Source organism: Carica papaya, chromosome 4, assembly GCF_054855325.1.
Source record: "Carica papaya isolate Zhongbai chromosome 4, ASM5485532v1, whole genome shotgun sequence".
NCBI classification, from domain to species: Eukaryota; Viridiplantae; Streptophyta; class Magnoliopsida; order Brassicales; family Caricaceae; genus Carica; species Carica papaya.
In genome coordinates, this window is record NC_142312.1 from 28,499,715 (window position 1) to 28,526,302 (window position 26,588).

The 26,588-nt window shown below is 32.8% G+C and overlaps 4 protein-coding genes across 9 annotated transcripts; 3 read left to right on the forward strand and 1 right to left on the reverse strand.

Moving 5' to 3' along the window:
• Nucleotides 1–3,640: 3,640 nt before the first annotated feature.
• LOC110820861 (Pyridoxal-5'-phosphate-dependent enzyme family protein) lies at nt 3,641–6,566 on the forward strand. Of its 2 annotated transcripts, XM_022050477.2 has the most exons (6): nt 3,642–3,933; nt 4,475–4,549; nt 4,791–4,934; nt 5,043–5,420; nt 5,505–5,740; nt 6,000–6,566. In XM_022050477.2, exons 1-6 carry the CDS (start codon nt 3,724–3,726, stop codon nt 6,238–6,240), a joined length of 1,284 nt encoding a protein of 427 aa, XP_021906169.2. In that variant the 5' UTR covers nt 3,642–3,723; the 3' UTR covers nt 6,241–6,566. The 2 variants fall into 2 exon arrangements, with proteins under 2 accessions (XP_088074861.1, XP_021906169.2); XM_088218735.1 differs by having other exon boundaries at nt 3,641–3,933; nt 5,043–5,740.
• Nucleotides 6,567–6,928: 362 nt separating this feature from the next.
• LOC110820606 (Na-translocating NADH-quinone reductase subunit A) lies at nt 6,929–9,072 on the reverse strand. The gene is made up of 3 exons (XM_022050123.2): nt 8,767–9,072; nt 7,485–7,585; nt 6,929–7,351 (listed from the first exon to the last, which is right to left on the reverse strand). The coding sequence occupies exons 1-3, from the start codon at nt 8,819–8,821 to the stop codon at nt 7,070–7,072; spliced, it is 438 nt and encodes a 145-aa protein (XP_021905815.1). The 5' UTR covers nt 8,822–9,072; the 3' UTR covers nt 6,929–7,069.
• A 1,086-nt stretch (nt 9,073–10,158) lies between these two features.
• LOC110820596 (uncharacterized) lies at nt 10,159–12,434 on the forward strand. Its single transcript, XM_022050105.2, has one exon. The coding sequence runs from the start codon at nt 11,397–11,399 to the stop codon at nt 12,171–12,173; it is 777 nt and encodes a 258-aa protein (XP_021905797.1). The 5' UTR covers nt 10,159–11,396; the 3' UTR covers nt 12,174–12,434.
• A 6,441-nt stretch (nt 12,435–18,875) lies between these two features.
• Nucleotides 18,876–26,224, forward strand: LOC110820640 (DEK domain-containing chromatin associated protein). 5 transcript variants are annotated; one of them, XM_022050176.2, is made up of 14 exons: nt 18,876–19,017; nt 19,663–19,703; nt 19,883–19,967; nt 21,160–21,883; nt 21,972–22,005; nt 22,549–22,628; nt 22,864–22,923; nt 23,082–23,192; nt 23,478–23,558; nt 23,666–23,746; nt 24,300–24,768; nt 24,934–25,058; nt 25,356–25,386; nt 25,717–26,224. In XM_022050176.2, the coding sequence occupies exons 4-14, from the start codon at nt 21,206–21,208 to the stop codon at nt 25,854–25,856; spliced, it is 1,890 nt and encodes a 629-aa protein (XP_021905868.1). In that variant the 5' UTR covers nt 18,876–19,017; nt 19,663–19,703; nt 19,883–19,967; nt 21,160–21,205; the 3' UTR covers nt 25,857–26,224. The 5 variants fall into 5 exon arrangements, with proteins under 5 accessions (XP_021905868.1, XP_021905866.1, XP_021905869.1 ...); XM_022050177.2 differs by having other exon boundaries at nt 18,895–19,050; XM_022050174.2 differs by lacking the exon at nt 19,883–19,967.
• Nucleotides 26,225–26,588: the final 364 nt, after the last annotated feature.

Sequence of the window (26,588 nt, forward strand, 5' to 3'; positions counted from 1 at the left end):
TATATATATATATGTATTTAATTTATTTAACTTTCTAAACATTTTTCTCTATAAGTTGGAAGGGAAAGATAAGTATGACCTAACATGGTGTGGCAATTGAACAACCTAAAGTTTTATCCCATCAAGCATTAGTTCTAATTACATATAGCACATAGCATTTGGTAACTTTGGTTATTTTTAAAAATAATATTTTAAAATAAAATTTTAGAATACTTTTATACTTTTATCAAAAGGGTATTTTTTTACTTTCGCAATAAAAAATATTATCGAATTAACTTTTTGCATACTAATAGCATATTAGTTCATAAATAATTTTTACATTTATTTTTTATAATATTAATTTAATACGTTTAAAATTTTACTTTTATAATATTCGTAAAAGTCCAGAATTTATCGAATATGAAAATATTAAATTCGGTAACCATAGCAGAAACAATTTTAAAGTTTAAGATTTGTATTTCTTACACAGTAAATCATGATAGCTAATAAGGTTACAGAAATATCACTTTTAAGAATGTTCAAATAACTGAATAAATAAATAAAATAAAGTGTAACTAAAATTTCTATAAGGTTAACATTCGCTGGGCGACTCTGATGAGATTCGAAAGTTAGATTTTATTCATAACCTTCTTACTATTCAGTATCTGAATTTTGATCTTTTTGATATGAAATTATTAAATAAGATGGATGAACTACACTAACTCAGTAAAAATATCACTTTTAACGTATATACGAAAAATAAAATGTTGGTAGAATTTGTCAAACAACTAATTGATCAATTATTTCTCATTTTAAATAAATTTATTTAACTTTAAAAAAATTGTTATTTCATATTTACCCTTATGAGTTTTCAAAATCATTCAATGAAAATAATAACTCGAACAATATTCTGATTTCATATTCAAATGAGCAATAACAACAACTTATCTTTTTACATGCTTACCAGTACCCCTAGAGATTCATAGAGATCCCCCCTATGCGTGTACCCAATATATAAGTTATCAATTAACCAGTCGTCCCTATACTCCGTCCGATAATGGAAGCCAAACATACTACCGCTTCAATATCTCGTCCGGTATAAACGTGAATTACACCTCCCAATCCCTTCTGGTATTGGACTTCTTAGCCCCGTTCGACTGAGATAATGTATACGGTAAGATTTTTTCTATACACCGAGTCCATACACCATTCTTTATGGTACTCGAAAAATCTCTCATACATAGATTCACATCATCAACCAATCACCAATCACATACTAATACCAATCAATAGTAAATCATGCAAATAGACAATATGTAAATCAATAAAACATGATTAAGACATTTATTTCAATCAATCGGCAAAGAAGAGAAACAATTAGGCAATCAATAACGAGAGGGTAATAAATCTATAAATAAAAGTGTACGTGGCAAACCAATAAATATAATCTACCAATAGATAAACAATATCGACAAAATAGGTAGTTTTATACTAACCAGTTATCGGCTCCATTGGTGACCAAAAATTAATTTTAGAATTTTTTAATTTTTATAAAACACAAAATTATTCATTATTAAACTTTATTTTACCATAACGAAAAAAAGGATGAGAGATTCTTACCCTGGATTGGTATCTGAACTACCGTACTTTTTACTCACCTAATGGTTCTCGGATTTCCTGATTTTTTTTTTCATAAATAAAAAATACGCATTTATATCCAAAAAATACCATTAAAAAGGCCAAAATAAGTGTTTTTGAACTTTTTCGGCCAATTTAGGGTTGTTGCACGACGGTAGTTCCTCTCGCCCTGACCGTTTTTGACATATTTTGGCTGATATTTGCCGATTTTGCATGAAAATCTGCAAAAAAACAAAGTTAAGATGCCTCTATTAGCCGAAAAAGGGAAAAACAAAGATCCTACCAGCGAAAGGGTCTCCGAGTACGGCAACTTTGTGGTTCCTCCTTTGCAATCACGATGGTCAAAAAATCAAGAAAAATGAAAAACGGGAAAGGGTTCATCAGAGGATGTTTCAGGTTTCGGCTACGGTAGCTTGGCCAAACTCTGCTCATGTTTTTCAGCTCACCCGTCGACCTTTTGCCTCCGATATGGGCATAGGGAGGTTCAAGATTAAATTTCAAGTGGAGGGGAGGAAAATCTTACATTCTTAGCATCGGCGGTGGCTCTAATGCGACGACAACAGTGACCGATCTCCTTCTTCGGCGTCTAGTTCACTTCTCAGCCGCCCTCTTCTTCTTATCTGATCACCTTTCTGTTGGTTAGGATTTTGGTTCACTGCCAAAAAGAGTTTAAATACTCCTATTGATTAGATTTGGGTCGTCTGTTTAAGGCAACATGACTCATCTGCAGCAGTTTTATCTCTCTTATTTGAAAAATTAATCTGAGTCGCACGATTTTATCAAATTAGGTCATTCGATCTCGCCTAAAGAGAAAACGCATATGGGTCGTCCGTGCGTGCGAGATGCGATTTATGTCGTTGGATCTGCTGGCATGCAGATCACTTGTATGACTTCCCACGTTAAACCGGTGTCAGCGTGTCTGTCACGCGACACGTTCTGACTAGTCGTTGATGCTGACGTGGTTGTCCCATGTGGCCGTATTTTATTTTTTTTGTGATTTGACCTCCTATTTTAAATTTCTCTTTCAAACACACCCCACTTATTTACAGTTTCACCCTATTTTTTTCAAAATTAATTTTAAACTCATCTCCAAATCTATATTATTCAAAAATTCCATAAAAATAATAATAAAATTATTTTTAATATATTTTTTTATTAATATTAAATTATCTCAAGTCAAATTTTGAACTCGGTTGTTACAGTATTATCATTAAAAATCGAATATTTAGAATTAAAATATGAAACATGATATATTAGTAATCGGATTAAACATTGATAATAAAAGTTTGTACTCTTAAATTTAGGCGTCAAATGATTTATCATAAATATCTATTTGTGTATTTTGTAATAATATGATAATTTTTTAAAATATACTAAATTTTAAAAAATACAATTTAATTTATCATATAACAAAATAGTAAATAGCTATTTATGGAACAAATTGTAAAAAAGTTTATAAAATAAAATTTTATCTAATTTTTAAAAAATTATGTTAATGGTTGGATAACAAAACACTTGTAAAATATGACATAATTATATATAATTTATTTGTATTTTTGATTCAGTCAATATTATTTAATATTAATTATTTAGTATTAAAAATAAAGTTTGAATTTTTTGGTCTCTAATATGAAATTGAATTCATATGAGCATGTAGAAAGGCGAGAATTTAAAAGTACGTGTGACATTAAATTTTGAAATATCGACAGATTTTTTCTTATTTAATGTTATCATCTAAGTACTAAAAAACATTATATTATATTATATTATGTTATTGAATGTATACATACGTACGTGTTTGTCTCATATATATATATATATGTATGTAATATTATATAGAATACGATGGAAGGTTCAAACCAAAAAAATAAAAATCAAGATCTAAAATCGGACCGTAGTTTCGGGTCAAGTGAAACGGGGTGACCCTTAGATCCAAACCCGCAAAGAGGAAACTAAAATGGGCCTACCAAAATTGATAACCCGATCCATCTTCAGTTATAGGCTATAACAATTATGCAAGACCGTCTTAACCGTCTACGAGACTCGGACCAATTTTAGTATACCCCAAATTGAACACCGCGCGAGGTCTGGAGATCGAACCGCAAAATGGCGCCTGTGAGAGCCACCACCACGGGCGCTGTTATTGCGGCGGGGACAATCTCTATTTCCATGGCAGTGCTTTCTTACTTTATCTGTGCTCAGAATCGCTGCAAGAAGAAGGAGGAGAAGAAAGGGCAGAGGAATGGACTCGTTGATGCGATTGGCAACACCCCATTGATTCGCATTAACAGCCTCTCCGAAGCAACTGGATGTGAGGTTTATTCTCTCCATTTCTGTTGTCTCGAAGTGATTTTTCGTCTGGTTTTGGTATTTGGGTCTCGTCTGAATTTCGTTTTTTTTTTTGGGGTTACTGGCTCTGTTTTATTTTTTTTTAAAAAAAAATTATGAGTCGAATTAACTCGCTCTGTATTCAAGTGTGTTTGGTTTTACTATTGCTTTTTAGATCTGGGTATTCTCTAATTTCTGTGTTTGATGATTTTTTTTAATATAGTTGTAGTGGAATTTCTTGTGAATATAACTATATGTATAGTACTAGCACAGTCATATCTTTAAGTGATGATTTCTATGTATTTCTTCTTTCCCAATTCAGGTCTTCTGCATCTTTTGTTGCCAGTTTAGGATTTGTATGATCATATGAATTTTCCCTACTTCCCAAGTGAAGTGATAGATTCTTCAATTTATCTCTGTCTGGTTGATCTGAATTCCCATTTCTAATTTTTTGCAACAACTGTATTTACTCCCTCAGTATGTCTGTTTACTATATTTATGTATTTGTTCCATCTTTTGAGCTGTCCAGATTCTTGGCAAATGTGAATTTTTCAATCCAGGAGGCAGTGTGAAAGACAGGGTTGCTCTGAAAATTATTCAGGAGGTGAGATCCTTTAACTTTTTTTTATTGGTAAAAGAAATTAAAAGTATCCATGCTTAGATATCTGGTAACTTGAAAATAGAAATTAAAATTCATTCTAAGCTGACCTTGAAAAGGAGAAAGGTTATGGCTTCTGGTTTTGCTACTGACCAAAGTAAGTTCCTTGAGAATTTTTTACAGACATGTGAGGTTGGGTTTGCAAATATTTTCTTTTTTTTATATTTTACATTTTGTTCCTTGGCAGGCTCTGGAGTCTGGTGAGCTAACTCCAGGGGGAGTAGTAACTGAGGGGAGTGCTGGCAGCACCGCTATTAGCCTTGCCACCGTGGCTCCTGCCTATGGATGCAAGTGTCATGTGGTTATCCCTGATGATGTTGCTGCTGAGAAGGTATTTATAGTAACGTTAAGGATACTGTATAAGCATGCTCGATCTTTGATGAATATGTTTGTTCTTGAGTTGAGTAATTAACTTCGCCGTGGTATTAAATTTTCTTAGTCACAAATTCTTGAAGTCCTTGGAGCAACTGTGGAAAGGGTAAGGCCAGTGTCAATTACTCACAGAGACCATTATGTAAATGTTGCTAGGAGACGTGCGCAGGAAGCAAAAGTATTAGCTTCAAAAAATAGAGATGTGGACCAAAAGTTTAAGCATATTAATGGTTACATATCTGATGGGGAGAAGCAAGAATCAGTTTTCCCAAAATCTTGTACTGGAGGTTTCTTTGCTGATCAGTTCGAGAACCTGGCAAATTTCCGTGCTCATTATGAGGGGACTGGGCCTGAAATCTGGGCGCAGACCGGTGGGGATCTTGATGCATTTGTTGCAGCTGCAGGCACAGGTGGCACTGTAGCTGGTGTCTCCAGGTTTCTCCAGGTCCAATCCTTGCCCCCTTCTAGAAAATATGAATTCATATTGCAATGTGAAAATTTCATTAATGTATTATTGCACGTTCAACAGGAAAAGAATCCGAAGATCAAGTGCTTCCTAATAGATCCTCCTGGTTCTGGGTTGTTTAATAAGGTAACTAGGGGGGTGATGTACACCAGAGAGGAGGCAGAAGGACGAAGGCTGAAAAATCCTTTTGACACGATAACTGAAGGGATTGGAGTCAACAGATTAACTCAGAATTTCATGATGGCAAATCTTGATGGTGCATTTCGGGGCACAGATAGAGAGGCAGTTGAAATGTCGAGGTTAGTTTACTCTATCACTATTCCTTTTAGCTATTGCTGAGAAGGTGATTACAAATCTCTACAATTGTGTTTAAAGAAAAAATACCATGCCAGAACTACCAGGGTATTCATAGGATCACTAGAACTGGTGGTTTCACGCCAACCCTCCGTTAGCCCTTTACTTTTCTGTAGTCAAGTCTTTGAAATTTCATGGTTTTATAGTTTCTCTGAAGTTTCATTAAGTTGTTTCTGATCCTAGAAATTCACTTGAATTTTCCAGGTTTCTCCTGAAGAATGATGGTCTCTTTATTGGAAGTTCATCTGCAATGAACTGCGTTGGGGCTGTAAGAGTGGCAGAATCTCTAGGCCCTGGTCATACAATTGTCACTATTCTGTGTGATAGTGGAATGAGGCATCTGAGCAAGTTTTATGACGCTCAGTATTTGGCTCAGCATGGCTTGACGCCCATGGCAACAGAACTAGAATTTCTGAGAATAAAATGGAAACAAACAATTTTTTGAAGGGAAAAATGAAAAACAAGTTGACTTCAAGTGTTCACTATCGAAAATTTCAATCCTGGCAATAGCAGCTGTATGAATTTATTCAAGGTTGGATCACAAAGGTGCACTCTAAAGGATGCAACCTGTATCTTTGACAGTCTTGAAGCTGTAGAAGTAGAGCATATTAGCACAGATTATTTTGTAGGAATAGGCACATTATTACAAGTCCCTTTTGTATATAGGCTGATTGAATTATTCATTGGAAAGTCCAGTGACGAACTGCAGTTAAAAATCATTATTGTTTTTTGTATTTCTAATGAGAACTGGACCATTTTAACTTTTTGTAAGATGTTTGATATGCATTAATATCGAGTTTATGCCAGTTTCCCATAGACAGAAGATCAAATTTTCATGCAAGCAAGAATATCAATTACCAAATAGGAAAGAAAGTATCTTGGGTGTTGCAAGCAAACAGTTTTTGGTAATAAAATACTTTCAGATAAATTTTTGAGGGCAATAATACATTTCTTTTTCCATGAGTTTTATAAACAAGTTTGCTTTAGATATTTCTGATGGTTCAGATCAGGTCAAAGATTTTTTCTTAAGAATCTTAAGATCAAGTTGTTTTCTTTGGTTTTTGAAAAGGAAATCTTTTGTAAAAATGTAAATTTTGATTCAGACATCTGGCAAAGATAACAGATAGTAAGGATACAAAAATGTTCAACCCAAGTCTTATTGAGATCATACATAGACTTCCTTGATAACATGTTTTCTCTTTAGAAGAGACCAAATCTTTGTAGTAACAAGGATCAACCAAAGATGAGATACTGAAAGCTATCCAAAGCTCCATTTACTGGGGGTACCATTTCTCGAACTGAGACTCATGGCAATGTGGATCAAGCCAATCGCGGGAGGAGCCTTTTGACATGTTGACACTGCCTTTTCCGCCACCCACAAGTTCCTTTAAATTTTCCACCTTATTCTCCCTCCCTGTTCCGCTGATTCTTTTGTCTGCTTCCTTTAGTTTCTGCTTGAACCGCTGTTTCCGGCTAGATGGATTCAGCTCTTGCGGCTTTGATTGTGAAGGAGGAGCTCCGTGTGGTCCGAGGTAGATGTTCTCCTGAACCTTATCCTACAAAAGCACAGGGAAAAGAAAGCATTGAAATATGCAGGATGGGATAATTGCTTAATATAGACGCAATCAGAGCTTCTAGAAATATGGATCTATTTTGTTTGGAGAAGCAAAAATACTGCTTGCAGCCAACCTTTGAAGGAGGAGGTTTTGACGACTCTAGTTCTGGAGAATCAACTTCACCTTTATCAGGATCTTCTATTCCCAAGCTTGGAATCACAAAACCATCAGTGTCTAGCAAGAAACATCGAGGGCAAGAAATTAGTGCCTTTATAACACCCATGCATATCAAGTTCCTCAAGCACAATATATGGAACTGATGTAACTCGATCAATTCAACTCTATAAGGCAGAACATAAGGTAAAGAGACAGGAAAAACAAAGATACAACCACATGCCTTCAACAATTGACATAGCTCAAAATGATAGGCAATTTTAGGTACCGGAGCAAACCATCTGTAGCCACGTGATTTGGTAAATGCCTTTGACAAATTGACAAAAATCAATATAATAGAAATCTTCAAGGAACGTACAACGATCTATATGCCAATACATAAGCCGGTAGTACCTATACTTTCCGCAAGAACAAAACATCTAAGATAGTTCATTCTCAACCACAAAATATTCATTGCACAGCATGCTTAACTAAATCATATTAATATGTTTTTCAATGTATAGCGCCATTGCATGAAAGAGGCAACATAATCACTCCAGTAAATGCAGAGAGGAACTCCAAAATAAAAATGGCAGCTATGTCAACTTATTTGTAACCTAGGAGCACAAATAAACTGGAAGATATTATGAATATAATTCTTTCATTTCAAAACTTTGTCAAAAAATTATACGAACAAAACTTAGAATAAATCAATCTGGGTCTTCCAACTCAGTTATGTCAGTGAACCAATAATTTTTCTCATGACTTAGCTATATTTGAACTTGCCAAGGTTGAAAACGCAGAAGTTTAGTAAGTAACAACTTTGGTTGATCATGAACTAATAAAAACCAGAGAGCATTTCCCTAAAAATAAAATAAAACGAGCAAAAACGTAGTGCAAATAGAAATAGAAGTAAACAATTCCATAAGCAGAATCAATAATAGCAATGAAGACTGCAATACCCAATGAATTGCCTAAAAATTAAGAGCAAAGCCATTAATACAGTTAACAGAAACGAGGAATTCACAGAAGAAAAAATGAATTGAAAAAATCCAACTTCAATCGGAGCAATGTTCAGGCAATCATCTTAAAATCAGAATACAATAAATAATTAATCAAACAACCTCATATCCAACAACCAGGACAAGAGACAACATTAAAAAATCCAAAATTTACTCTCATCCCCTTTTTTCCTGTGTTTTCTCGGAAAACATACAGGAAAAGAAACCGAGGCAAAAACTTAACAAGGAAAGTACAATTACCCCACTCATCTTCTTCATCGACTTGAGGAGTGGTGCGCACTGGAGATGGGTCCATGATACGCTGATGATCATGGATTTTGAACGGCCACAGGGCGGTAAAAGCCCAAAATCAACAACTTAGATACAAACCCCCAGAAAAATTTAGGTACCTCCCGTCTGATAATCAACGCAGAGTTGCTTTATATACACTCTCAAAAAAAAAAAACGAATATATCTTTATACGGAATCCTGCTGTTTATAAGTAAATATATATTTCTTTCTGGAATTTTAAAACCCTAACCCTAGAAGAAACGAGGATGCTCCTGCCTAGTCCTTCTTTCTCCTTGGTGTTTTTAGATGTTAAGGGTAGTTTGGTCAATTGGTCACGTGATTTTTCTGGTATGCCTGATGTACGGTGGTGATTTGGAGGTGGCAGCGCGTGGATATAGCGCGTGGCGTCGTGCGGGACGTGGAGATTCGGTTCATGATGGGTTGATTTTGGCATCGAGTGGAGGTCAACATCAGGTGCGACCGGATTAGTGGTTTCGTGATTCTCGTGATCTGACGGTGGAAAATCAACCTGAACGCCTGTAGGTCTGGTCTCTAGAATGGGCCCGCCACGTGTCTTTAATTTATATTTCAAAATATATTCATTAAAAAAAGTTTAGGAATTTAATTCGTGTAATATTTAATTTTTTAAATTAGTTTATATATATTAATTTTTTAGCAAAACTTTTGTTTTTATTTAAAATTTTGTAATTTAATTTTTTAGTGAAAATTAATACATCACATGAGATATAAATTAATGGTATTAACTCATATTTACGGGATAAATTAAATTTTTTAAAAAATATAAAAATTAATTTAATCAAAAATTAAAATAAAGACTAATTTGAACATGTAAACAAAATTTGAGAAGAATCTAGATTGACATAAACTATACATATACGTATAAGTAATGTGGCCTCAATGTTTGATTGTATAGAAATAAAAGTTGATGCATACAATATTAGATATTGTTTAATATTTGCTTTTGCATGCCAATATATGCATTAGACCCACATTCATAAAATAATGTATTTACGAATTGTGGAAATAGTAGAAGATTTTACTTGGTATATAATTGTATATATACATATAAGCAAAATATTACAAAGGGGTAGAAGGCATCCAGCCATGATAATTGATAGAAATTCTGAGTATTTAATGAAAAAGTTAAAAAATTTGACCTTATGATTTTCTTGTCTTAATATTTACAAAATGCAGCTGCTATATTTGTCCTTTTTTTTTTTTTTCTTGATTGACACATACATGCAATCAAGTCTTATTATATCTATACACTGCCTAATTTATACCTTTGCATCTGGACTTCTTTTTACTTCCTGTTCTGTTTGCTTGTGAAAGCAGACTAGTAATAGCCATTAATGGCTGGTTGGATACCAGACATTACCAGCCAAACAAAAAAATTTCATCACTGTCATGGGCTTCCATGAACAAAGCCCTGAAATATCATGTAAACAGAGGAAGAAAAATATAGAGTCATACATGTATATGATTACATATTGATGGCCTTTACAGAAAAGAGGAGACAAAGGAAAATGGGTAGAAAAAAAGTGTCATAATTGGTGAGCAGTGTGTGTGTGTGTGTGTGTGTGTGATTTTTGGCTATAATGTATCTGACAAAATTTTTTTGCAGTAAATCTCCTTTTCTTTTTTTTTTTTTCTCTTAAATTATTGTTGTATTCACTAGCACAGGTTTTTTTTTATTTTGTTGGTCAGATTTTCTGTCCACAAGATAAAATTAATGATCTTTTCAGGGGTTGATATTGACCCATTAGAGTTGTTGCATCTCTTGGTCTTTGTCAGCTTGTTAGATTTCGTTTGGCTCCTGAGAAAAATAGAGAGAGAGAGAGAGAGCGAGCGTTTCTGTAGGGATAGATTGTAGATGGAAAAGATCTTTCAAATGTATTAAATCGATGTTACAAGGGTCTTGTTTTGTTTTGTCCAAGGATTAGATATATTTATATATACATACAAGGTTCATGTGTTCAGCAAAGATGTGTTTCACATGGATTTGGCAAGTTCCAAAGCTTAAAAAAAACATTTACAGTCTTTTGCAATTTTCAAGAGAATCATAAGTTGCAGGGATAAGAACAAGAGTGTTTTTGTATTGGATTTCTGGCTTTTTAGTATAAACACAACTTGGAAAAAATCTTATAGCTGCTTCAAGGTTTAAGCTTTTTGGAGTCTCACACCAGGTATTCTTCTTCTTCATGTTTTTACTTCACTCTATCCGCCTGATCTCTGCATTTTGAGGTTGCTTTTCTTGATTTCTTGAGTTTAGAGACTGAAAGTTGGAAGCTTTTTTCTGGTTCTAGATTTCTTTTTCCATACCCAAAATGCCCTTTATCGCTTTTTATAGACCCAGCAAATCTTGAACCTTACTCTTCCTCATGCTGTCCTACCACCTGCATGAAAAAATGCCATAGAGAAATGTAGAATACCTGCTTTTTGCCATATATGATTCTCCTCTGTTGTCCTTTTCACAGATCCACAACTAGGTCAATCTCATTTTTGCAGTTGAGTTTTCTACAAGCTTTTCTTGTTTGTTTATAATTTTCAGTTTCTTCAATGTTTGATGCTGGTTTTTTATGGTGAAAATGGAGAATAGTCAAATCTGTTCATCACTGTCTTTCTTCAAGGCTTCTTTGTTTTATGTTGCAGTCTTGATATTTTCTCTGATGTTGACTTGTTTCTTAAGCACTTCTCCTAAGCTCTTTTCCTTCCTAGTGACAATCCCAATTTTGGGTCTGTCAACAATTTTGATTCTCTCATTCTCAAAAAGGAAGAAAAGGGTTGTTTTGGTTGAGAACCCAGTTTCCCAAATCCAAAAAGAAAGCCAAAAATATGAGAAGAATAGCCTGGTTGAGACAGAGCTTAAGCAGAAACCAAAAATGCTGGCAGCAGAAGCATGTGATCCTAATGCTACTGTCCAAGAAACTGATCAAGCTGCTGAAATGCATGAGTTCATAGTTGAATCACCAATATCAGACAGTGAAAGCAGCAGCATTGAAGAATCGATAACAAGTTCCGAGATCAACTTCGAGCTTGATCATGGTCAATGGATTTATCCCAACAATATGGGCCATCAAAATGTATGTTCAACAGTTTCTTATGATTCAGTCTCTGAGGAAGAAGATGAAGATAGCCTCATTGAAATTGCTCTTCGAGGAGGTGATTCAACTGATTTGAATTATGAAGATCAACCAAAGCAAAAACTGCAAAGTTTCTTGCCAGATTCAATTTTCAGGCAAGAGGAGATAAGGGAGCTGTTAGCAGAGATCAATGAAGATGAAAACTTGATTGAGATTGACATTTCAATGGGATCCATCAAGTCTCCTTCAAAAAGCCTTGAGATTGAAGCATGAATGGTTACTTCAACACTGCCTCAAGAGGACCATTCAAGATGTATTTACCCTAAACTTTAATCTCAAATTTTCTGATACAAGGAGCCAGGGTTTAGGTTTTAGGATCTTTCTTATAGTTACCATTTTGGTTAAATGTTATAAAGATTTTTTTTTTTTTTTGGTGGGTCAAATGAATTAGCTTATCTTTATCAATTATTATGCTTAATATTACTTAGATATGTATACTATGAAAAAATATAAAGCTAGCGAAAATTTTGTAAATGTGATTGATTCACTTTTATTTTTGACTTTCATATGCAGTTTGTATATAATATGGGACCATAATCAAAGCATGCCAATATTTGAAAATGGAATCTACTTTCTTTTGCCTTTTTCATTAGTTGGTAGAAGGTGTATGTTACATAAATAAAGGTAATTAGCTCCCCATCGAGTCATGAGTTTTTGTAGGTTTAGACAGGAGTTTGTGTGTTATGATTGGTTTATGTGTTTATATAGGACTTAAATTGTGAATGATGCGTATATTTCATCTAAATATAAAAATGTTAGGAATATCTACTTCTTCATCTTCTACCTTTTCTTGCCCATTTCTCTTGCTTGCATCTCTCCTTTGCAACCTTAGGACCCCCCAATCAACTTCTACAAACAGCTTTCTTCATCTTCATAACCAGAGTCCATTAATGAAGTTCAGTAATCCAGATAGAGTCACTTTACTATTATTATATCATCATCTTCTTCTTTCTCCTTTTCCTTCTCATCATCATCATCATCATCATCATCACCACCACCACCTTCCTGTTCTCTACATGTTAGGAATATCTACTTCTTCATCTTCTACCTTTTCTTGCCCATTTTCCTTGCTTGCATCTCTACTTTGCAACCTTAGGACGCTCAATCAACTTCTACAAACAGCTTTCTTCATCTTCATAACCAGAGTCCATCAATGAAGTTCAGTAATCCAGATAGAGTCACTTTACTATTATTATATCATCATCTTCTTCTTTCTCCTTTTCCTTCTCATCATCATCATCATCATCACCACCACCACCACCTTCCTGTTCTCTAAATGTTAGGAATATCTACTTCTTCATCTTCTACCTTTTCTTGCCCATTTCCCTTGCTTGCATCTCTACTTTGCAACCTTAGGACCCTCAATCAACTTCTACAAACAGCTTTCTTCATCTTCATAACCAGAGTCCATCAATGAAGTTCAGTAATCCAGATAGAGTCACTTTACTATTCTTATATCATCATCTTCTTCTTTCTCCTTTTCCTTCTCATCATCATCATCATCACCACCACCTTCCTGTTCTCTCTGCCTGTAAAGATCAAGCGAGCTATATCTATCTGCCTGTTCTCTCTGACCATAAAAGAGATACCCATGTTTCCAAGAATTCCCAATTTTAGCATCATAATATTTTCGCTTACTGAACTTAATAAAAAGCCCTTCTTGATCTCTTCCTTCTTCTTGGCCGCCATGGCCAGAATCTTAAAAGTTACCGGCCAGCGGTCAGTGCCGAGAAGGTAATCTGATATATGGATCGAAGGAGTCCAGTTTCTGTATGTCTCGATAAAATTATCGATCATAGACGTTAAGCCGTCGAAGCTTGAATTGCCCACCCCCCCCCCCCCCCTCCCCCCCAACAAACTATAACAGCTTGCCGCCATTGCTTCCTCGGTGTATGAACAAATTTCCTCGAACCAAACCCAAGAACAGACCGAAGCCTTGAGAATTTATTGTCGGGAAACACTCTCTCTGTTCTGTATTCTGCATATGACGGGGAACAACTTCCCTATTTGCAGGGACTAAACCCTAGTCCGGCGAAGAAGATACAGAAAACAAGAAAGAAAGAGGAGAATAGGAAAAAAGAAGGTTCGAATAGGAAAGAATCAAAAGGATTAAGAAATGTTGAAATTAAAAAGTCAAATAAATATTTGATTATTCATTAAAAAAAATATATTTGTTAATATATCAATTATATATATATATATATTTATATATAATACCCACTTAATAACCAATAACTTTTAAAAATTAATTTTGCTAAACGAAAATTTAAAATTTCATGGGTAACTCACCAAATCTACTAAACTTGGACAATTAAATTTATATATTTAGGATCATTAGTTTTATAAGGGATATAAAATATGTTTAATCATCAATTAATAAAATATTTTATTTGAATTTCATTTTAGTGTCATGCAATCATCATGTGTATGGAAAGTCAAATGTTAGTTCGATATAAGAAATTACTAAGAATGATTTCAAATACATTATCTTAAAAATACTACAAGCTATCTATTTCTCTAAAAATATTCATATACGGTTTTTCATAATAAGTTCTAATTAATTATTTATAGTCAGACATTTGTTTTTTAATTCATTAAGTCGAGTGTTAATTATGAATATTCTTAATCAAATTATCTTTCCATGTTAAAAAATAGTTTTTCTTTAAATTCTCAATAAAACCTAAAAGTACTTATTAAATAGAATCTATTGCAAAGCTTGCTGACATATTATCATTTATTATCATAACTCGTGTATTAACGTAAGTATTTTTTTTTTAGGTCATTCAATTCTAAATTTAAGATTTTATCCACTTAAGTAACATACGATATAAGATGAGAAAAAAAAATTAAATGCTATTACTAAATAAGCGTGAAATTATTTTTTATATACTCTAACATATATACGTGTGAATCTATTGCTAGATAATGAAAAATTGAAGTCGAAGAAAAAAATAAATAAATCGTTGGAAAGTAATAAAAATTTAGGTTATAACAAAGATTTGAAATTGGGTTTCATATCAAACTAGTAGAAAATTTCCTAATATGGTGTTTGAAAATTAAAACCTATCACCATGAACACAAAATGAATTGTTCTTTCACTTTTTACCAAAAGTTAATGTGTACTCACCTCTTTAAATAGCATACACCAATTCTTATAATCTTGCTCTTTTAAAAATTAAAACTATCACATCTTTATCTATTTATAGTTGAAGAATATGTTTCTAAATTTGCACCTTAAAACTTAATAGAAGATTCTCATTTGAGAAAAGAGTTATGTTATTGAGTATTTCGCATATATATATATATATATATATATATATGTGTGTGTGTGTGTGTGATGTATATGCCTAATAATATTTTGGTACTTATTTTTATTGAATTTGATTGGTATAGGACCTTTTTGTTTTTAATTTTTATATTTAATTATTTACGTTAACTCATATTCATTAGTTTTTATTAATAATATTAATACATTTATCATATATTTTCAGAATTCAACACATAATATTATTTGATTAAACATATTTTCATGTTAAATGTTACGTGATAATATGTAAAAATGTAGAAATATTTGATTATTTTTAATATTTTTAAAAAAAAAATATTAAAATTTAAAACTTACTTTCTACACTCTCCCTTTCCACTTCGTCATACTCGTCACCACCCTCTTTGTCAACCTTCAAAATATCTATAAGTCCACCGACAATGAATCATAAACTTTTAATCTAAAGGAAAATGAGGCCATTGAGATGATTTGTGAGAAGAAATGTGAAAGGTGTGATAATCAAAGTGATTTTTTTGCTCTAAAACAATATCTTTTTAGGAGTCGAACAACATTTGGTTATCGTATTCTTCATAGACAATGGAGTTTGGATCACATGCATACATGAGCTTTTCTTCATTGGGGAAATCATTGAAGAAAGGGGTACGACTAATAGTTATGATCGAATGAAAATTCTTTAAATATCTCAATAGCCTTTTTTGTCATTAGAAAAAATATTCCTAAATTTTTTTTAAATTGATTACCCATATTTAAGCCATTGATATATTAGAACATATCTAAGAAGGTTTTTAGGATTAGGCTTCTATTTTTGGCCACTAGAAGGAGGAAGAAGCATATGCTAACGAGGGCATTTCTCGAGAAAAGATAATATGTTTGTCGTATAGCCTTGTCTGAGGGGCATATATTGATGGTTATGGCTGCCAAGGAGAGGGATGATGCGTTTGTCATCAAGAAAGATGATGATGAAGGGAAAGAGGAATTGGGAACTACATTTTTTTGTTGTTTTTATTTTCAATTTATTGATTTTTATTAAGAAGAACTAGCGAATACGTTATTTTTATATTTCAAATATAACATGATATCTTATGAAGAAAATTAACTAATTAAATAAATATTACGTGTTAAATCTAATAATATATGGTAAATATCTCAACGATATCAACATAACTTAATAAAAATATTTATTGAAAGTACAATAAGAATAAGAACAAAAAAAATATAAATAAACATATTTTTTTATACAAATATTCAATTAAATGATGTTAATATAACTTGATAAGAATATTTATTGAAAGTACAATAACATTAATAACAACAAAAAACATAAATAAATACATTTTTTTTACACAAATATTTAATCAAATGACGTTAATAGAACTTAACAAGAATATTTATTGAAAAATAAAGAACAAAAAGATATAAATATTTTGTCCGATTCAAGTAAGTGTAATTATTTAATTAACAGCATTAATAACATGACATGTGAAGCAAAATAGACATGTTATATGTTGTATCATCCAACATAATGAAATTTATTATTAAAACTACATTACTATAAAAAATATTTTTATTCCATATTTATTGATGGTAAATAATTAATTGAATTACTCTATATTGTTTGAATAAAAAATTAAATTAATTTAAATGGTTCAAATTCCTATCTTCTTTGATTTATTATAAACAAATAAGTTAATTTAATTAAATTAAATTTTACATCATAATTAAATACAAGATACAAATATTTACAATTTAAGTATATTCTTCAACATTATATTGACTTGGCCTATCACATAATAAATTAATTATTTATTGATATAACGTGCAACATAATAATAAAATTAACTATTTGATTGATAATTCTTTACTCAGTTAATATATTAACTATCTTATGAAAATTTATAATTTCAATTTCAATTTTATGTTACTACACGTGATTTGTAATATTTTATATTATGATGGTGTATATATGTGTAGCATAATTAATAAGATGTATATGTTTTTAACGAAGAATAGTAATATTAATGAAATATAAATAAGTTTAATAAAAAATAACGGTATTAATTAAGTAATTAATCGAGAATCTTAATTAGAACGCAATTAAAAGAATATGTTTTATAAGAATGAAGAAAATATTATAATTATTTTTTAAATAATTATTTGAATTTACTTATAATTCAATGATCATAGAATAATTTAAAAAAATAAAAAAAGAAACTAACAACGAACATCTTTCACGTGTTTTCTTAAAAAAAAAACATAATAATAACACGTGGCAACGCTTATAAAGTGATCCTACCTCCGCGGAAGGTGTCAGCACCGTCGTTTGCTAACAAGATTCTCTCTTCTTATTCTCATTGTATGAATATATTGTTTTTAATTAAATTCTAAAATAAAAATAAAAAATATTATTAAAATAATCATTATACAATATTATCTACGTATACTAATTAAAATAATATGTTTGAAATTATTATATTCTAAATATTAAATATTTTTTTTAAGAAAATTAATAAAAAATAATTTATTTATATTTGAAGAAACCTAAATTACACTATTTAATTATATTATTTTTAGTAATATATCGAAATAATTTTATATTACTTATTAATACAATTATTTGGACATTTTTTATTTATTTATTTTATTTTTTAATTAAATAAATTCATAAACTATCATATCTATGTTATTTTATTTTTTTTAAATAAAAATAAATTTTATTAAGAAATTGTGGGCAGCACAATACTCAAAATTTATAAAGAGATACACAAAATATTATTTTGAAAAAACTAATATCTTGTATGTAAATTTTAAATTTTTAAATATAAATATAATAATTAAACTCTATAAATATTTTATTTGAGATCATGAAAATAGAATTTTACGTGTACTAAATTGATAAAAGAATAATATATTATTGGAATCGTTTAAAATAAAATACAATATTATCGTTGCATGAAAAATTATATAAAATAATACGTCATTGAAATCGTAATATTAATGTTGCATGAGAAATCGACGCTGTAATTTTATTATTAAAAAAATTTAATATTTATAATTTGAAAAAAGGAAGAATATTCAACTACTCCTTATAAAGATTGTTAATATAAAATGAATTACTTACTGGATTTGCATATTTATTTTCTTTTAAGAAGATTTAGTAGATTTATATGTTATCTACATTTATTATTTATACAAAATTAAGGATTTTCTTTTTATAAAAAAAATATTTTTTAATGAATTTAATTAATTATCTATAAAAAGAGATGCATGAATGATACTTATAAGGAATTTAAATTATTATTTTTATGCAAATTTATTATTATTGTTATTATGGGAATTTTTTTTTTTTTTTGAAAAATCAAGGTCTAACAGCGGGCAATTAACAACTTTTTGCCCACAATTTTCTCGTTTTGGCCCCGGGTCCACGTACATCCACGATGGACCCCACAAGTATGAGTCACCGTTGTTGACGGAACTCAATCCTCAGCCGTCGATCTGTCTGATATTCTCAGGATGAAATCCTGACCGTTCATTATTTTTATCTCAAACCTCAGCTCATGTTTATCTCACTCTCCCCCTTCCTACGTGGCATTTAACTGGATTTAAAATCCGAACTTCAAGTCCGCACTATAAATACCCACGTTACAGAACAAGCCAAACTAAACTCGAATCGAAAATTAAAAAACCAAGAATCGTTATTGTCCTCCCCCCCCCCAGAACACTGAGGTGTGAGGAGAGTAGAAAAAATTTTCGGTCTCCCTCTTTCGTTTCGAGGTTTGAATCGCTCGAGCCTTCGAATCTTTTAAGGTTTATCTGATTGAATGCTGTTCTTACATGAATTTGTTTGTAATTCTGTTTAATTGTCGTTATACGCTCGTTGTTTCGGTGTTGTTTACTGGTTTACTGGTTGAAGTTGCATTAGGGCTTTAGGGTTTTACCTTTCGGTGCGCTTTATCGAGTACGTTTTTCTGTTCTCGAGCTGTTACTTGGCTGTTGTTCGTGTTTGGTTCTGTTGGATTTTGTTTGCGTGGTTCTGTTTGTCCGAGGAGAGAGTTGAGGAAATGAAGGAGTTTGAATTTTGGATTTGTGGTTGGTTGCTTTTTGGCGTGTGAGATAACTGGAGCATGGCTTTGTTGTGCTGTTTCTAGGGTTTTTTTTTTTCGCCATAGTTGTGCTTCGGTTTTATGTTTGAATTGAGAGCTGAAGCGAAGTATGAGATTTTGAACATTTCTCTCGACCTTATCTCTGTTTTACTCGGTAAAAAGAAGGGTTTTCTTTTTTCTTTGTCTGTCTTAGTTTTCTATGAAGTCTGTTTTACAGAATTCAAATTTTTTTTCTTCGTGTGGTTGAGAACCGTTAGGCTACTGTAGATCTTGTCCAGTTGTTGCTCATGATTTTGATGTGGATTTTATGTTGCAGGTTGCATGCGCTTTTGAGTTTAGTGGGGATTCTGTACTCTGGTAGGTTTGTTAGTCACTACTTTTATTAGATTTTGCTAATTGTTTGTTTCCTTTTTATTTAAGTTTTTTCCTCTGTTTAATTAATTAAGTGAACAGTGCTTCCTATGATCGATGCACATTGACGTTATAAAGTGTGAATCAGGAAATTTAATTATGCTTTAACGGTCAATTGTTGCTAGATTTGTGGCAGTAGTGAAACTTTCTAGAAAATTAACTTGCATGTGGACAGCTCTTCCAAGGATCGATGCACATTGACGTTATAAGGTGCAAATTGGTAACTTTAATATGTTTTAACAGTGAATTACACTTAAACTTGTGGTGGAAGTGACATTTACTATAAATTTAACTTGCATGTGTACTGATCTTATAACTTGCATGTGATATCTACTAGAAATTTTAACTTGCATGGAATCAATGAGCATTCAAGTTATTAACTAAAAATTGAGAAACTCTAGTATATTTAATGGTAGATTGTTAGATTTGTGGTAGGATTAATGTTTACCAGAAATTTAACTTGCATGTATGCAGCTCATCCTAGTATCATGCAAATTAATATTATAGGGTGGAATCCAGAAACTTTATTATGCTTTAATGGTAAATTATTGGTAGATTTTTGGTATAACTGTTTTTCGCTAGAAATCTAACTTGCACGTTCACAGCATCTTCATGGGATCAATCAGCATTGATGTTTTAAACTACAGATCTAGAAACTGTCGTTCGCTTTTGTGGTAAATTGTTGTTAGATTTGTTGAGAAATAACATTTACTAGAAATTTAAGTTGCACGTGTTTGCAAATTAATGTTATAAAGTGCAAATTGAGAAACTTTATTATGCTTTAACGGTAACCTATTGATAGATTTTTGATAGAACTGTGGTTCAGTAGAAACTTAGCTTTCACACAGATCTATTCGTAAGATCCATGCACTTTTTTTTTTTTGAAAGTAAGATCCATGCACATTAATGTTATGAAGTAAGGATTGGGAAACTTCGTTACACTTTAAGGGTAAATTATCATTTGATTTGGGGTGGAACTGATATTTTGCTAGAAATTTAACTAGCATGTTTGTAGTATCAATGTGGATTTATGTTATAAAGTGCAAGTTGGGACACTTTATCATACTTTGGCAATAAGTTACATTTATGGTAGACGTTATATTTGCTAGAAATTTAACTTGCATGCATGTTGCTCTTTCTTGGATGGATTCACGTTGATATTATGAAATGCAAATCGGGGATGCTTATAATTATTTAATGTTAGATTTGTGGTAGAGATGCCCTGGAAAATTAACATGCTAGAAGTGATATTCCCTAGAAATTTAACTTGCGTGTGATTCTTGAAATATTTAATTGGCCATTTGTTTCTGGTTCTTTGATACTGCTTTGATTTTCAGTTATTGTTTGGTTTATTTCACAATTTTTCTTTGGGACTTGAGTTTGACAGAAGGTTATATTTCAGCTTCAGTGCTTTCTAGTTGTCCAAGCTTTAAGTGAACTGGGTTAACATGGGTGACGAGGAAATGAAAACTGCAGCAGCCAATGGGAACACTCAGCCAGATAAACCTGTTGAAGTTGCGGCTGAAAAGAAGGTGGAGGAAACTAATGGAGTAAGGGAAATGGAAGAAGAACAGAAAGACAAGAAAGCGGGTATGGAGAAAATGGATGAAGATCAGGAGATCAAGAAAGATGGTGAAAGCAAAGAAGCTGACATGAAAGAAGAAGATGAGGAACCTAAAGCTGAAGAAATGGAAGAAGAAACGGGTTCAAATGGAAATGAAAAGATGAATGAAAAGGAGGAAAACAAAGAGGAAGAAGAGGTGGAGGAGAAGCTTTTGGAAAAGAAAGAGGAGAAGAAGGTGGAAAGAAAGGAGGAGGTGGACGAGAAAGAGGAAGCTCAAGAGGATGTGAAGAAGGAGGAAGAGGAAGTGGAGGAGAAGGATGTGGAGGAGAAAGAGAAGGTTGATGATTCTAAGGAGGAAGAGGAGAAGGAGGACAAGAGGAAGGAAGCAAAAGTACCCAGGAAACGTGGGAGGGGGAAGATGGCAAAGGAGAAAGTTGAAGAGAAGGAAGAGTTGGAGCAAAGGACTCCTCTAACTGATCGCCCTGTACGTGAGCGGAAATCTGTTGAAAGGCTTGTGGCTTCTATTGAGAGGGACACTGTGAAGGAATTCCACATTGAAAAGGTTTTTAGTTTTCTATTTAATTTCTATTCTGTAAATATTTTTTGGTTTGAAGGATTTATTTATTCTTAATTTGTCTTGGAAATTACAGGGACGTGGTACTGCATTGAAAGATATTCCAAATGGTATATTTTTTATCCCTTTTCTGAACTATATTTTTTATATTTATTTATGGGATGGTATTTCTCCACATTAGCTAGTTAGAGATTAAGTCTACTTCTAATCTGGGCCCATTGGCTATTAACTTTTGATATGCTGATTTGATTTGTCTTAAAATTTCTTGTAATAATGTGTAAGATGAAATTGGTGAACATGCCGAATTATTTTTTTTTTCCATTTCAAGCTCTTCTGGAAGTTATGTTGACTAGCAGTTGCTGCTTGATTGAGGTGTTCTTGCTTGCTGCATTTTCCTTCTGTATTTACTTATCTATTGTGAGACTGTAGGAGTCAAACTATCTAGTCATATTTCGTGTTACAATTTCAAGTGGTCACTAAGCCAATCAAACTTATGCCGGGTTGGTGTAGGTAAAGCTTTGGTTTATAAAAGAACTTGAAAAATCAATTTGGTTTCTCATCTTTTTGTGATATTCATGTTTTAGGTATTTGATATTTATCCTCGAGAAAGGCTGATGTATGTGAATTACTTTTGAAACTGTTTCCTGTTTCAGTGGCATTCAAGTTATCTAGAAGAAAGATGGATGACACCTTCAAGATGCTTCATACTGTTCTCTATGGAAGAAGAGGAAAGGTAGTTTGAATGTTTTAGACTTTGGGAATAGTTCCTCTGTTGCATTTTCCTTCCTTATCTCTGCTCGTTCAGTTAAGAAGGATTATATGCATGTGTATACATGCATGTATCTATATGTGGAAGGTTAGGTTGGATATAGATAGCTAGGTACTGTAAAAGGCTGTGCTTTGCTGGATGGTTACATAGTGGTTATGACTTACTGGCTTAATGTGGCTTCTGCTTGTTGCTTTTGCAGGCAGTTCAGATCAAGAATAATATATCCAGGTTTTCTGGTTTCATATGGCATGACAATGAGGTAAACAAGCTTCGATTAGACGGTTGAGAAACGGAATTTATCTGTTGAACTTGTAATCATTTTGTAGATATACGGTGCACTTTGGACCGTAAAATGTGATAATGGATGTTATTTTAAAGTATTTTATCTTAACGAGCTTTTATGTCGAATATCTGCAGGAAAAACAGAAGGGCAAGGTCAGAGAAAAATTAGACAAGCATACTAAAGAGAAGCTGTTGGAATTCTGTGATTTGCTTGACATACCAGTTTCCAGGGCAACTACCAGGAAGGTGTGTTTGATACTGCTGCTTCCTACCCTGGAATTGTTTTTTTCTTAATGACTAAATTTTATATTGTTTTCATGCCTATTCATTAAAGATGTTTCCTCTTTTTTATTTTTCTTTAGAAGGTATTTTGCAAATCCAATGCTTTTGGTTATTATTATAATCTGAGCATTCTGTCTGGCTTCCTCTCTAATTATGGGGCTTACCATTTTTAATTTTTGCCTATTGCAATACTGTTTATAAAAAAACAATTGCCTGGAGGATTGGTTTTTAATTTGCTTAACTGCACAGGAGGACATTGTTGCGAAGCTCATGGACTTCTTAGTTGCTCCTCATGCTACAACAACTGTGCTACTTGCAGAAAAAGAGAAGGTTTGTCTATTCTATGTGGCTTAAATTTAATTTACATTTTTTTAATATCGCCTTTCTTTTGTTAATTCATGGTACAACATTATTTTAATTTTCCTGTTTGTATTCAGTCAAGCAAAGGCAAAAAGCGCAGGAGGGTTTCCAAAAGTTCGTCGGCATCTGGTAGTGCTTCATCAAAACTTTCAGCCAAGGTATTATTTCTTTCTTGGTCTTCATCAGAAACGTGCTTGTGATTTTTGCAGTAAAATATACTTAAGGGAATGTTTTTATTTGGATATCCTTTTATTCGTCATATGCAATCCTACTTTCTTGCAGTTTGACTTTGGATAGACTGGATAATGTGCTGTTTTGTGCTGGAGCAATAATATCAGTTTGATTGCATATTTAGGTTGTGTAGATTCAATTTTTTTTATCTTATAATAATTAGAATTGAATTAGCGGAAGTCTTCTTCATTTCTGGTCAATGTCTCCACTAATCATTAGATAAGCATTGTTGGATCCTAACCTATTCTACTGGGTTATGTTAAGAGTCTAGATTTGTGTGAATTCTATGTTGATTTTTAGGGTCAATTTGATTGAGACCGTACAGATAAATGGAAATGGTTGAGAAAATAATGAAATAGGATAGTTTTGAAACATACCATGTAAGGATTTCCTTTTTTTTTGTTGCTTCTCGATTTAAATGATTTAATATCATTTTCAGTGTCTCAGTATTTCTCATCTTTTATGTGGCATCTTTTGTAGAGTCGAAGAAAGACTGAAGAAACTTCGATTGATGAGAAGAAAAGTTCAGCTGATGGAGAAGATGAATCTGCTGAAGAGGAAGAAAGGGAAGATGATGAAGAAGAGGAGCAGAACAGAGAAGAAGAAACTGAAAATGGTGTTCCTGATAAACCTGAGGATGAGACACCTGTAAATTCTGAAAGTGAAGAGAAAAGTGAATCCGAAGAAGAATCTGAAGAGGACATTGGCAAAAGGAAACGAGCTAGAAAAGCATCATCTGGAAAGAAGGAACCAGCTGGAAAACCTAAGGCCAGGAAAATGACAGCTGGAAAACCAAAACGAGCGCGAAAGCAACCATCATCAAAACCCACAAAAACAGTTGATGACAGTGATGCAAGCCCAAAGGTGTCTTCAAGAAAGAAAAGAGATGAAAAAGCTCCCAAGGAGAAGTCTTCTACTCCTACAAAATCCTCTTCAAAGGAAAAAGCTGGTAAGACATGACTTCTTTTTCTTGGGTGGTTGGGGTTTTTGTCGAAACCTTTTGTGAGTTTTTTACTTAAACATGTGATGCTGAGACAGTTAATAGAAATGACATGAAGGTTTTTGAGTGTCGACCACCACTTTTGAAAATTTCTTTTTCCCACCTATTTTTAAGGAACAAATGTTGGGAAAGGGAAGGACAAGGCTAAAGAGGAGAAGTCAAAAGAGAAACTGAAGCCAGCTGATGAAGAGTTAAGAGATGCAATATGTGAGATTCTTAAAGAAGTGGACTTCAATACGGTAAGCTTTCTGTCAAAACTTCTAAAATGACTAGCAGGTTCCCCTGAAAATATTTCAGATATTCTGGAAATTTTAGAAGTAATGGCTCTTTCAAACAATTACCTTTCCACATTTCTACTACATCTCTGCAGCTGTTGGATTTTCATCTCTTTATCTTTTTGCCTTGCTAGCTATGATGCAATTCTGACTAAAAGTACATGCAGAATTTTGTATTACGTGGCTCACTCTTTGTTATCTTTCAGCTGGTTAGTTCTCTGATCTTCAGGTGGTGTTAAGCTTTCTTTTTCTATTTTGCAGGCCACATTTACCGACATTCTGAAGCTACTGGGTATGCTCTTTTCATGTTCTTGCCCTCATTTTTTTTTAACTCTTTCCCCTGTTCAATTCTCCTATTTTGGTACTCTTTACCCCTGTTCAATTTTGAAACATGACCAAAGTAGATTCATCTGTTTTGGCTTCAAGCTTCTTACTTGCCTTTATGATCTGGTGAACATATATGGTAACAGAGTCATTATATATGAATATTTCTTAAATTAAATATTTTTTTGTCTGATTTTTCAACCGGTCCTCACAGTTAAATGTTTAACGTGATTCTATAATACTGTACCTGGATTTCAGCCTTCCTATAATGCTTAATGAAACATTTACGTCTTTTCAGCAAAGCAATTTGATACAGACCTCACCCAGAGGAAGTCGTCTATAAAGCTTATGATCCAGGAGGAGCTCACAAAATTAGCAGATGATGGTGAAGATGAAGAAGGAGAAGGTGATGCAGAGAAAGAGAAAGATGACAAATAACCAATCTGGTGGTCAACGGGTTTAAACTTGAACCCATGGCCAAAGGATGGTACAGATGTGCATGAACATAGTGTAGCTATTTAATGTCATCTTACCTTTTTTTGGTTTGACTATAAACATTATGTATCTGGTAGCCTGTTTGCCCAAGTAAAGGTGGGCTGTAATTTTATTGTAGTGTTGGGAGTTTGGTGGTTGCAGGCAGAACTAGCATTTGTTAGAAAACTAGGGGAAAGCTGTGCTACAGGATTTGCAGCTTGTTGTTACATAGTAACATCATAAGGTGTAGGATTTTTTTCTTGCCCATGTTTTAAACTCTATCTGACCTACCTTTTGTAGGGTTCAAAATGCATTATTGTTTTTATAGTTCATTGCCGTTTGTCTTCTGCTTGAGTTATTTACCGTTCCTGCAATGCATTCCATGGTGGTCCATTATGAATGTGGGACCTCTTTTTCACCGGGAAAATATTGGGTTTTCTTTCTGGTCGGAACAGAAAGTGGCAACCACAGAATGTGGTGGTCGGTTCTAAGATTGGCTCATGAAATCTTCAGGTAATTCTCTGACTTTACCAAATTGGATTTTGTCTTGTTCAAAAGTTTGTAACCTACGGTTTAAACCAAACAAATCTTTTACAACTTTGGTTTAAAATATTTATTTTATTTTTGACAATTAGAAGTGGTCTTTATCCTTTTCCTGAATCTTGCACCATTATGGTTTTCACTGAAATTATTATT